Source organism: Myotis lucifugus, unplaced genomic scaffold, assembly GCF_000147115.1.
Source record: "Myotis lucifugus unplaced genomic scaffold, Myoluc2.0 scaffold_27, whole genome shotgun sequence".
Taxonomy (NCBI): Eukaryota; Metazoa; Chordata; class Mammalia; order Chiroptera; family Vespertilionidae; genus Myotis; species Myotis lucifugus.
In genome coordinates, this window is record NW_005871075.1 from 1,847,802 (window position 1) to 1,859,932 (window position 12,131).

Here is a 12,131-nt window from a genome sequence, read left to right on the forward strand (position 1 = left end):
CACACACACACTTCCCAGCCTTCCTGCTGTAATTTGACAGTCTGTTCGATGCTTCTCTGCCTCTGTGTCTATCTTTTTGTTCATCAGGTTATAATGTTCTTTATTATCCATAAATGAGTGAGATCATGTGGTATTTTTCTTTCACTGTCTGGCTTATTTCACTTAGCATAATGCTCTCCAGTTCCATCCATGCTGCTACAAATGGTAAGAATTCCTTCTTTTTTATAGCAGCGTAGTATTTCATTGTGTAGATATGCTACAGGTTTTTTATCTACTCATCTACTGATGGGCACTTAGGCTGTTTCCAAATCTTAGCTATTGTAAATTGTGCTGCTATGAACAGGGGTGCATATATTCTTTTTGATTGGTGTTTCTGATTTTTTGGGATATATTCCTAGAAGTGGGATTACTGGGTCAAATGGGAGTTCCATTTTTAATTTTTGAGGAAACTCCATACTGTTTTCCATAGTGGCTGCACCAATCTGCATTCTCCACATCCTCGCCAGCACTTGTCCTTTGTTGATTTGTTGGTGTTAGGCATTCTAACAGGTTGACATGGTACCTCATTGTTGTTTTGATTTGCATCTCTTGGGTGATTAGTGACTTTGAGTATTTTTTCATATGCCTCTGGGCCTTCTGTATGTCCACTTTCGAAAGTGTCTATTTAGGTCCTGTGCCCGGTTTTTGATTGGATTGTTTATCTTCCTTTTGTTAAGTTGTATGAGTTCCCTATAAGTTTTAGAGATTAAACCTTTATCGGATGTAACATTGGCAAATATATTCTCCCATGCAGTGGGCTCTCTTGTTGTTTTGTTGATGGTTTCTTTTGCTGTGCAGAAGCTTTTTATTTTGATGTAGTCCAGTTTGTTTATTACCTCCTTAGTTTCCTTTGCCCTAGGAAATGTATCTATAAACATATTGCTACATGAGATATCTGAGATTTTACTGCCTATGTTTTCTTCTAAGATTTTTATGGTTTCATGCTTTACATTAAAGTCATTTATCCACCTTGAGTTTATTCTTGAGTGTGGTTTAAGTTGGTGGTCTAGTTTTATTTATTTATTTATTTTTTTCATATAGAAGAGACTGTCTTGACTCCATTGTATGCTCTTGCCTCCTTTGTCAAATATTAATTGAGCATAAAGGCTTGGGTTGATTTCCTGGTTCTTTGTTTTCTTCCATTGGTCTATATCCTGTTCTTCTGCCAGTACCAGGCTGTTTTGGTTATAATGGCTTTGTAATATAGTTCGATATCTGGTATTGTGATCCCTCCTACTTCGTTCTTCTGTCTTAAGATTGCTGCAGCTATTCGGGGTCTTTCATGGTTCCATATAAATTTTTGGAGTATTTGTTCTAGCTTTGTGAAATATGCCATTGGTATTTTAATAGGGATTGCATTGCATCTGTAGATTGCTTTGGGTAGTATAGACATTTTAATGATGTTAATTCTTCCAATCCATGAACATGGTATATGCTTCCATTTGTTTGTATCTTCCTATATTCTTTTTGCAATGCCCTATAATTTTCTAAGTACAGGTCTTTTACCTCCTTGGTTAAGTTTATTTCAAGGTACCTTAATTTTTTTGTTGCAATGATAAATGGGATTGCTTTTTTAGTTTCTCTTTCTGAGAGTCTTATTATTGGTATATAAAAATGCCATTGATTTGTGGATGTTGATTTTGTATCCTGTTACCTTGCTGAATTCATTTATTAAGTCTAGTAGTTTTTTGGTAGAGTCTTTAGGGTTTTCTATGTACCAATATCATGTCAACTGTGAATAATGACAGTTTTACTTCTTTCCAATTTGGATGCCTTTTATCTCTTCTTATTTGATGGCTAGGACTTCCAGTACTATCTATCTATATATATAAAAGCCTAAGCGACTGTCCAACCATTCGACCAGTAGCTATGACGTGCACTGACCACTGGGGGCAGACGCTCAACACACAGGCATGGAAACATGGAACAGACTGATGAATCTCAGAGGGGAGGGGGAAGGGGGAGGGCGGGAAGTGATTAACCAAAGATCTTATATGCATACTAGAGGCCCGGTGTGCGGATCCTTGCACTGGTGGGGTCCCTTGGTCTGGCCTGCAGGGATCTGGCTGAAACCGGCAGTCCGACATCCCGAGAAGTCCCTCATGCATCGGGCTTCTAGTATTGAAGAAGAGTGGTGAACGGGGACATCCTTGTCTTGTCACCTCTTCCTATGGGAAACGCTTTTAGTTTTTTCCCACTGAGTATTATGTTGGTTGTAGGTTTGTTATATGTGGCCTTTATTATGTTGAGGTGTGATCCCTCTATTCCCATTTTACTGAGAGTTTTTATCAAAAAAGGGTGTTGGATTTTGTCAAATGCTTTTTCTGCATCTATTGATATGATCACGTGGTTTTTATCTTTCAATTTGTTTATGTGACGTATCACATTTATTGATATGCAAATATTGTACCAGCCTTGCATCCCTGGAATAAGTCTTACTTGATCATGGTGTATGATCTTTTTGATATATTGCTGGATCCAATTTGCTAATATTTTGTTGTTGATTTTAGCATCTGTGTTCATCAGGGATATTGGCCTGTAATTTTCTTTCTTTGTAGTGTTTTTATCTGGTTTTGCAATTAGGATAATGTTGGCTTTGTATAAAGAGCTTGGAAGTGTTCCTTCCTTTTGTATTTTTTTAAAAAATAGTTTGAGGAGCATAGGTGTTAGTTTTCTTTGGATGTTTAGTAAAATTCACCTATAAAACCATCCGGTCCAGGACTATTCTTTGCTGGAAGTTTTAAAATTACTGCTTCAGTTTCATCAGTTGTGGCCTACTCAAGTTTTCTGGTTCTTCCTGATTGAGTTTTGTTTTTGTTTTTTTTTTAGCTTTAATATCAACTTTTATTTTTTAATTAAATCTTTATTGTTCAGATTATTACATTTGTTCCTCTTTTTTTCCCCCATAACTCCCCTCCTTCCAGCTCCCACCCCACCCTCCGCCCTCACTCCCCACCCACTGTCCTCATCCATAGGTGCACGATTTTTGTCCAGTCTCTTCCCGCATCTCCCACACCCCTTCCCCCCCCGCCAAGAGTAGTCAGTCCATTCCCTTTCTATGTCCATGATTCTATTATAATCAACAGTTCATTCTGTTCATCAGATTATTTATTCACTTGATTCTTAGATTCATTTGTTGATAGATGCATATTTGTTGTTCATAATTTGTATCTTTACCTTTTTTTCTTCTTCCTCTTCTTAAAGGATACCTTTCAGCATTTCATATAATACTGGTTTGGTGGTGATGAACTCCTTTAGCTTTTCCTTATCTGTGAAGCTCTTTATCTGACCTTCAATTCTGAATGATAGCTTTGCTGGATAAAGTAATCTTGGTTGTAGGTTCTCGGTATTCATCACTTTGAATATTTCTTGCCATTCCCTTCTGGCCTGCAAAGTTTCTGTTGAGAAATCAGCTGACAGTCCTATGGGTACTCCCTTGAAGGTAACTGAGTTTCTTTCTCTTGCTGCTTTTAAGATTCTCTCTTTGTCTTTTGCTCTTGGCATTTTAATTATGATGTGTCTTGGTGTGGTCCTCTTTGGATTCCTTTTGTTTGGGGTTCTCTGCGCTTCCTGGACCTGTAAGTCTTATTTCTTTCACCAGGTGGGGGAAGTTTTCTGTCATTATTTCTTCAAATAGGTTTTCAATATCTTGCTCTCTCTCATCTTCTGGCACCCCTATAATTCGGATGTTGGTACACTTGAAGCTGTCCCAGAGGCTCCTTACACTATCTTCGTATTTTTGGATTCTTTTTTCGTTTTGCTTTTCCGGTTGCGTGTTTTTTGCTTCTTCGTATTTCAAATCTTTGACTTGATCCTTGCGACCCTCTGGTCTGCTGTTGGGAGTCTGTATAATATTCTTTATTTCAGTCAGTGTATGCTTAATTTCTAGTTGGTTCTTTATCACAGCATCGAGGGTCTCATTAGATTTCTTGTAGATCTCAATAAGTTTGTCGGCGGTCTCACCAGTCTTTTCGAGGGCCTTACTAAATTTATCGGTGGCTTCTAGACAGTTCTTGAGAGACCTTAAAATTGTGGTTCTGAATTCAATATCCTCTCTTGATAGTTTTGTCCTGTTTCTTTGTGTTCGCATTTTTTATGCTTTCTTGGTGCACCCCCTAGTGGTCTTTGTGTGCAGTCTTGTTGTAGTTAAGCCTTGATTGTTGTAGTTAATACTAGAGGGATTTGACCTCCAGGCAGACTGGCTGTGAGAATCAGCTGTGTCTGCAGTGGGAAAACTTCTGTCCTCTGGAGAGGTGCTAATCTAGCCTTTGCCTGAGGCTATCCAGCAAAAGGCTCTGTGCAGGGCTTGGGCGGGGCGGGGCGGGGCGGGTTGCACGGGATCGACAGGGCGGGCGGAGGGAGCAGTTATGGCTGCCTTCAGTCCCGTTCCCAGAGGCTCTGCTTCTCAGATTCCCAGCAACTGCTGCAAACCTCGGAGAGAAAGCTGCCCTCGCATTCCCACCGATGCCAGACAGTCCCGCTTCTCCCGTTTGAGTCTGGGTCCCTAGAGACTCGCCCGGAACTGGAGCTCAGAGTCTGTGACTCCTTCCCGATTGAAAACGACAACCGCGCCCTCAGCCACCAGCCCGCTCCACGCGCACCTCCGCACCTTAGTATTTTCCACACTGCGCCTCCTCTGAGCCTCGGTATGCTGTTGTCTTTCCTTCTAGTTGTAGAATCTCTCCTCAGCCAGCCTTCCTGCGGTTCTGGGTGATGTCCGTTCCGTCTTTTAGTTGTATTTTTGAAGTGGTTGTTTGAGGCGGCAAATTCCGGTGTTTACCTATGCCGCCATCTTGGTTTTTCCCCTGATTCTGCTTCTTGAGTGTGTCCCTTATGGATGCGAGGAGTTGAAATATGCAATTTGTTGGGTTAGGCTGCAAAAGCGCAGGTGGTTCCTTTTGTGCCACTGGCACAGCTTGGGTGGGGATGTAAATTGAGTAGGGCGGGGTCTCAGAATCACCAGGGCGTGGCGAACAGCAATGGTTGTCGTCAGTGACTCCGCGTCTCCGTGTCCCCGAGTGCTGGCGAGCAGCTCTGCGAGAAAGCCACCCTCGCTCTCCGACGGTAGTTTCAATGTTGTTGTGGGAGGCAGCACGCACAGGTCTATACCTTATGCCGCCATCTTGGTTCTCTGTAATATTCTTAAAGGAATATTTGTCAATCCATTACAAAGGAATACAGAGAATATATATATATATATGTAGTATAATTTATATTATACTACATATATATATATACATATATACATGTACATATATACACACACACATATATATATATATATATATTTTTTTTTTTTACCACTTATATTATACTAGAGGCCCAGCACTGGCCAAAGTGTTGTGTCCGCTGGGGTGGGGGGCAGGTGCTCCTGTGTGTTGTGTCTCTGTGATTGACTTTTTAAACTATTGAACCAATCTTGCATTTCTGGGGTGAATCCCACTTTGGTTATGGTACATAAACTTTTTTTGTATATTGCTCAAGGTCAGATCTTTCATGAGCCTGTGCACAGCCTTACAAGTGTGTGGTCTTCTAGATTTACAGGCATATGTTAGAACTTTTCAGACTCCCTATGGGTATCAGTAGATACCCTCTGAAGCATTTTGGTCCCCTTCCTTTTTGCCCTGTTACTGCCTCTCCAGGCAGTAGAGATGTTAAACAGTTGGCACTACTTTCAATGCCAGGCATAAGGGTGGCAGTGGGTTGGTGGCAGAATAGGCAGTACCCAGTGGGTGAGTTCTGAGGTCAGATAGAGAAAAGTCCTGTGACTGGCATTCCAGGGGAACTGTCAAGTGATGGCAGTTACTTGGGAATGAGACTTGGAAGGCGCTCCAACCCCATTCTGTCAGTCTTGCATAGTGGAAGATTAGTCAGGTGCACAGTTCTTTCCTAAATCCCAGTGGAGATAATTGCCCAGATTTCGGGTAGCAGTGTTGGAAATGGAGAGGAACCTTCTCACCTTATTTCATCAGGAAGGAATTGCCAAATATATTTACAGTGTAGCTATTTAATACAACATTTTAAAAATTTCTGACAACTAAAGTTCACTACGTGTTTATTTGTAAAATATAGAAAAGCACAAATACATAAAAGACATAAATTACTTGGAAACACCTGTTAAAGAAGGAATATTTTCCCTAAATATTACATTAAAATAATAATAACTTTTGTGAAAATAGAGCCAGGATATGAATTTTTAAATGGACTTATTTAAATAGTTAATAAATTGATGCCATACTACTTTAGACTGGTAATGGATTTTATTCTTTTTTCTTCTTTCCAGGTAGATGCACGGAGCATACCAGTATTAGCAAAATGGCAAAATTCATATAGCATTAAAGTTGTACTTCAAGAACTAAGACGTCTAATGATGTCCAAAGAAAATATGAAGCTTCCACAGCCACCAGAAGGACAAACATACAACAATTAATTTTAGTGGATCTCAAACTTGTCTTAAATCAACAATCTTCTACTCATGTTAATGTCTTGATTAAATATCACAATGCAAAATACCCACACATTAAGTAAAAGAATGCCAGCTGGTAAATATGACCTGGACAGTTGTAAGAATATATTTAATATATGTATACACATTATGTTTTCAGGTAACAGGAGAAAAAATGCAGCACAATTTTTTTTTTTAAAGCACTGTCATTTAAACATAAATCTGGAGTATTCAAAACAGAATTCAGGTTTACAAGACGAAAGTATGGTGATTTTTACTAAAAAGTAAAAATCCCAAGAAGGAAAAAGAAATGGCATGCTTTCTCCATCTTGCTTAGTGAAAGAGCTTCAATTTAAATTGTCTAAAGTAGCAGGTACAATGAATATTGTCTCAAATTGTTTTAATTTTTGAAGTGGTGTGGGTTTTGACTACCGGTAGTATAAAAAATATGTTCAGGATTGTTTTCATATCTGTATTTATAATAAAAAAATGTCATGGGGAAGGTCAATGAATTTCTGTTAAAAGCTATTTCTGTGTGTTACATGTAAAAGACATGGTAAATATTTGTTTACAGTCTTTGTTTGACAAACCATGCATTTAAGTTGAAATGAAATCAACAAAAAGGAAATAGGTGAATGGATATGTGATTTTTGAGATTAAAGTTAGTCTTAAAATGTAAATAAAATGTGGATTGTGTTCTCAGAAACTGTGCCATTTCTATTATATTGATGTGGTATATGGACAGTACCTTGCTGAGGTAGCAAAGATTGGAATTGCAGGTTTTCATCCATATAAAAGTTTTTATTGTTTATCATGTTTTGTATGCTTCTTGTAAATTGGAATTTGCAGAGTATTTTAGAGAACAAATTACTTGATTAATTTAATTTCTTCTTTGCAGAAGGAGGAATCCCAAGTATTATATTTTGACTTTGATTTCACCAGAAATATATTTAAAAGATGCTTGAATTTTAGCAATTTTTATAGAATTATAGATTGTAATTATCCAAATATACATTCTATTTTTGATTCATAACTTTTTTTTTGTGACATTTTTTCTCCCAATGCTTTTATTACTGACTGGGATGGATTTATCCATTCCACTTGTCTTTCACTTTGGCATCTGTGTAATTCTGAACTGATGTTCTGCTTTTACCAAAGTGAGAGGTTTTAAGTAATTGTTTTTCATTTCAAAGCACTAGGTATACTACTTTGTTGAAAATACTCTTTTCTTATGGGTTCACTGTACAAAATAGAAAGGTGGTCTGGTAACAAGGACAGATTTCTTAAAATAGGCCCTGACATGTTTTTGTCAGGTTCATTCATATCTAAAGCTTTGAGCTACTTTTCTTAGTCATTAATAATAGTTTGTCTAAACTTTTAATTTCAACATGGCTGTTCTATTTTAATTATCAAAGATGTTTAAAATGACATAGAGAATATATAGATACAAATTAGTGCACGTGTAATTTATTAAAATAGGTTTGAAATGAACTATTACCTTGGAATACATTCTGAAAACTTTTAAATTGTTAAGGGAGATTAAGTTGAATTACACTGATATACACAGGAGTCTGATGGTTACTGATGGTCTAAGTCATTCTCTTTAAAAACTTCTTTTCCACTTCGAAAATGTGTCTTATCATACATGGGTGCTGAATGTTGTTAAATTATTCATACATTGGTGGGCTGAGAATCTGAGTACCTTGATCTTGTCCTCTTTTCTTTCCCCATATCCACTAATTGTGAAGGTTTTTCTGTTGTTTTCCCCCCTCAAGTATATGTTTGAGTTGGCCCTGTAATGTTTGTTTCCCCTTTTTGTTTTGGGACTGTGGATCTCTGCTGAAATCTGCATGCAAAAGCAAGATCCATTTTGCATGTCACAATCAAGATGTACGTGGCAATCTAAGACACACTAGTTGATTATAGAAGTTAATGCTGAACCACTCTTAATTGTAGTAACATTTCTAAGACAACAGTTTTGAAGCTATTTTTCCTTTGTTTTGTAAAGGGGCTAAGGTTGTAGGAGTGTGTGGTATTAAATGAACTGTAAAATTGCCTTTGAAATTTGTTTAAAAAACTAGCAGATGAGCCCTAGGGGATGATCTTATATTAATAAAGATTACAAAAATAAAGTTCTTGTCCTGTTAGGTCAGTGTTACGCTTTAATTACTTTCTAATTTAAAGAATTTTTTTTAGTATTAAAGTAATGGCAGTTGTTATGGAGTTTTTAGAATTTTGAAACAAACATTTATAAGGATAGTCAATGGTATTTAAGTCTTTTACGTGTAAAATGCCCAAATTTATAATTTTAAATTATCCTTTTAAAAGAATTTTTCACACTTCAGATTTGGGTAAATAATTGTAGAGTTACTTAGTTTGAATATCATATAATTTATTAGTCTAGATTGCTTAGTACCAATTTATTTGAGCATTTCCCACTAAATATATATTGCTATTGATATATATGTACAAAATTCATTTTCTTTTGTGGAAAATTTAGAGGACACAGCTGGAAAATAATGCATTTTCCTTAATAGATTTGGTGTGTATGGCTTTGGGTGGTGCTGGTAGACATATCATGAAATAAAAGACTTTCGTAACAACTATGTTAACTTTTTTAAAAAAATTATTGACTTGAGAAAGAGATATCTATTTGTTATTTCACTTATTTATGCATTCATTGGTTGATTCTGGTGTGTACCCTGTCCAGGGATTGAACCCACAACCTTATCTGGCATATCTGGACAATGCTCTAACCAACTGAGCTTCCCAGCCTGAGCAAAAAACTATGTTGGTTCTTAATAAGCACATAACTGTGTTTTTACATACATTTTATTTTATTTTATTTTTTTTAAATATATTTTTTATTGATTTTTTACAGAGAGGAAGGGAGAATGATAGAGAGTTAGAAACATCGATGAGAGAGAAACATCGATCAGCTGCCTCCTGCACACCCCCCACTGGGGATGTGCCCGCAACCAAGGTACATGCCCTTGACCGGAATCGAACCTGGGACCCTTCAGTCCGCAGGCCAACGCTCTATCCACTGAGCCAAACCAGTTAGGGCTACATACATTTTAAAGAGTAGAAGTACTAATGAGAAATTGTAGTATCATGAATAATTGGATTTTCGGAGGTATTTAAGGAATTTTTTTCCCAGATTTCCTTTTAAGTGTATTTTTTGACATATATGTGTGGAATCATTGTATCATTAGGCACTGGTTTTACTTTTTTGGTAAGTGTCAATATAATTTTCCAGTGCCAATTTGATTGATTTTTGGTTATTTTCACAAAAAGATTCCAACTCTCAATATTTTGGTAAGTGTATATATTTGTTTATGTAATGGAAACATTAAAAAAGGGAATGGGTGTACTGAGCATCGGAATTGATTAGAGCATTAGCATTGAATTCCCATCCAGTATTGTGTTTATTAAAAAGCAGGTCATGCATGGGAATAGAATATCTTTTATGCTAAAATTAATGTGCCTTACAGAAGTTATAAAGAGTAGATGGAAATTGTATGGTTCATACTGAAAATGTTGGCTATTTAAAAAGTATTGTGGAGCATTGAAAGTAAAACAGCACTTTCTGAAGAGAAAATTAATGAAGGCATTTGGTGATACTGAAAATAAATGACAAGTCAAAACCATCATTTTGTCAGTAAAGGAGTTTGGGGAACTCATGGAGTGAGTTCATGATAAAGAAAACAATAATTGGATATGAAAAGGTTGCCATGTTATTTAAATTTGTAGTAGGGTGTTCTCACCCAGAAAAATTCCTAAGTGTTGGCTCTATTTCATTTTTAGATGTAGTCCATAAGATCAATTCAAAAATTTTTTGGCAAGTTCATTTATGAAATTAATGATAAAAGCCAGATAGATTTCACTTTCGTAAGTTAGAAAGGTTCCAGGAATTATCCTTTCTCAAATGAATAACTGACCAAATACTTTGTAAGGATTGTGCAGTGGTCCATTTGCTGCCAAATGTAGACCTGTGTGAATGAATTCTTGTATGTTGTCCGTGTTCAATGAGCAGCTACTTTAAAGTTACCTAGAAATTTTGGCAGTTGAAAGATTATATGAAAGTAAATAGTCTATCTCAAAAGGAGGACTAATAGTTGGCACTAAGAAACCAACAGTAATGAGAAACCTGTGGTTAGTAAAAAAGCAAATCATAGAACTGATTGAGAGGGAAAACTTTTAGTTACTTGTTCAGTGCAGTAGTTGACTAAAAAATATATTACTCAAAGACAAGGGCCTAGCTGGTGTGGCGCTTAGGGGTTGAGAGTTGACCTATGAACCAGGAGGTCACAGTTCAATTTCTGGCCGGGGCACGTGTGGCTGGATCCCCAGTGGGGTGTGCAGGAGGCAGCCGATGAATGATTCTCATCATTGATGTTCCTATTTCTCTCCCTTCGTCTCTGAAATCAATAAAAATATATTACAAAACAAAGACTATAAGAAAGCACTGTTTATTTTAAAAATAATTCTTCATTGTTGAAAGTATTATCTATGTCCTCTTATCCCCCACACTGACCTCCAGCTCCCCCCGCCCCCCCCCCCCCCGCCCCAGGCCTTCGCCACCCTATTTTCTGTGTCCATGGGTTATGCATACATGCATACAAGGTCTTTGGTTGATTACCTCTCACCCACTCACCCTCACCTGCCTTCCCACCGAGATTCTGCACTCTATTCAATGCTTCCAAGTCTTTGGATCCACTTGTTCATTAGTTTATTGTGTTACTTAGATTCCACATATGAGTGAGATCATGTGATACTTGTCTTTCTCTGACTGACTTATTTCACTTAGCATGATACTCTCCAGGTCCCTCTATGCTGTCTCAAAGGGTAAAAGATTCTTTGTGTTTCAATTTCCTTACCGCTGATTGGTTTATTAAGATTTTCTAGTTATTCATAATTTAGTCTAGGAAGCTTATATATTTCTTGGAACCTATCCCTTTCTTCCAGGTTATTGCATTTGGTGGCAAATAGTCCTTCATAGTATTCTAGTACGACCCTTTGTATATCTGATGTCTCTGATGACTTCTCTCATTTTGGCTTTTGATTATATGGATTTTTTTCTCTTTTTTCCTTAGTCTAACCATGGGTTTGTAAATTTTATTTTTTTTTCAAAGAACTATTTGTTGTATTAATTTTTTGTATAGTCTTTTCTCTATTTCATTCAATTCTCTAATTTTTATTATTCCCTTTCTTCTGACTTTGGGTTTTGTTCTCCTTTTTCTAGTACTTTAAAATGTAATGTGAGGTTGTTTACTTGGGATTACTCTTGTTTCTGGAGATAAGCCTGTAATGATATAAAGTGCCCTCTTATTACTGCTTTCACTGCATCCCAGAATTTTTGAGACGACGTATTATCATTCTCATTTGTCTGTACATCTTTTGATTTCACCTTTTATTTCTTTGACCCAGTCATGTTTCAGTAGTATGTTGCTTAATCACGTACTTGTGGGTTTCTTTACTCTCTTTTTGCATTTGATTTCTAATTTCAAGGCATCGTGATCAGAGAATATGCTTGGTACAGTTTTAATCTTGAATTTGTTGATGTTACTTTGTGACCCAACATATGGTCAATCTTTGAGAATGTTCCATGTGCACTGGAGAAGAATGTATAAGCTGATGTTCTGGG

General features: G+C 36.9%; 1 protein-coding gene across 6 annotated transcripts in view; it reads left to right on the forward strand.

Moving 5' to 3' along the window:
- Positions 1-9,087, forward strand: part of UBE2V2 (ubiquitin conjugating enzyme E2 V2) — a 55,871-nt gene extending 46,784 nt beyond the window's left edge. For all 6 annotated transcript variants that reach the window (XM_006086293.3, XM_023751927.1, XM_014453672.2 and 3 more), the window contains one exon: positions 6,323-9,087. In XM_006086293.3, the coding sequence (XP_006086355.1) occupies positions 6,323-6,469 (147 nt within the window). In that variant the 3' untranslated portion in view covers positions 6,470-9,087. The remainder of the gene's footprint in view (positions 1-6,322) is intronic.
- Positions 9,088-12,131: the final 3,044 nt, after the last annotated feature.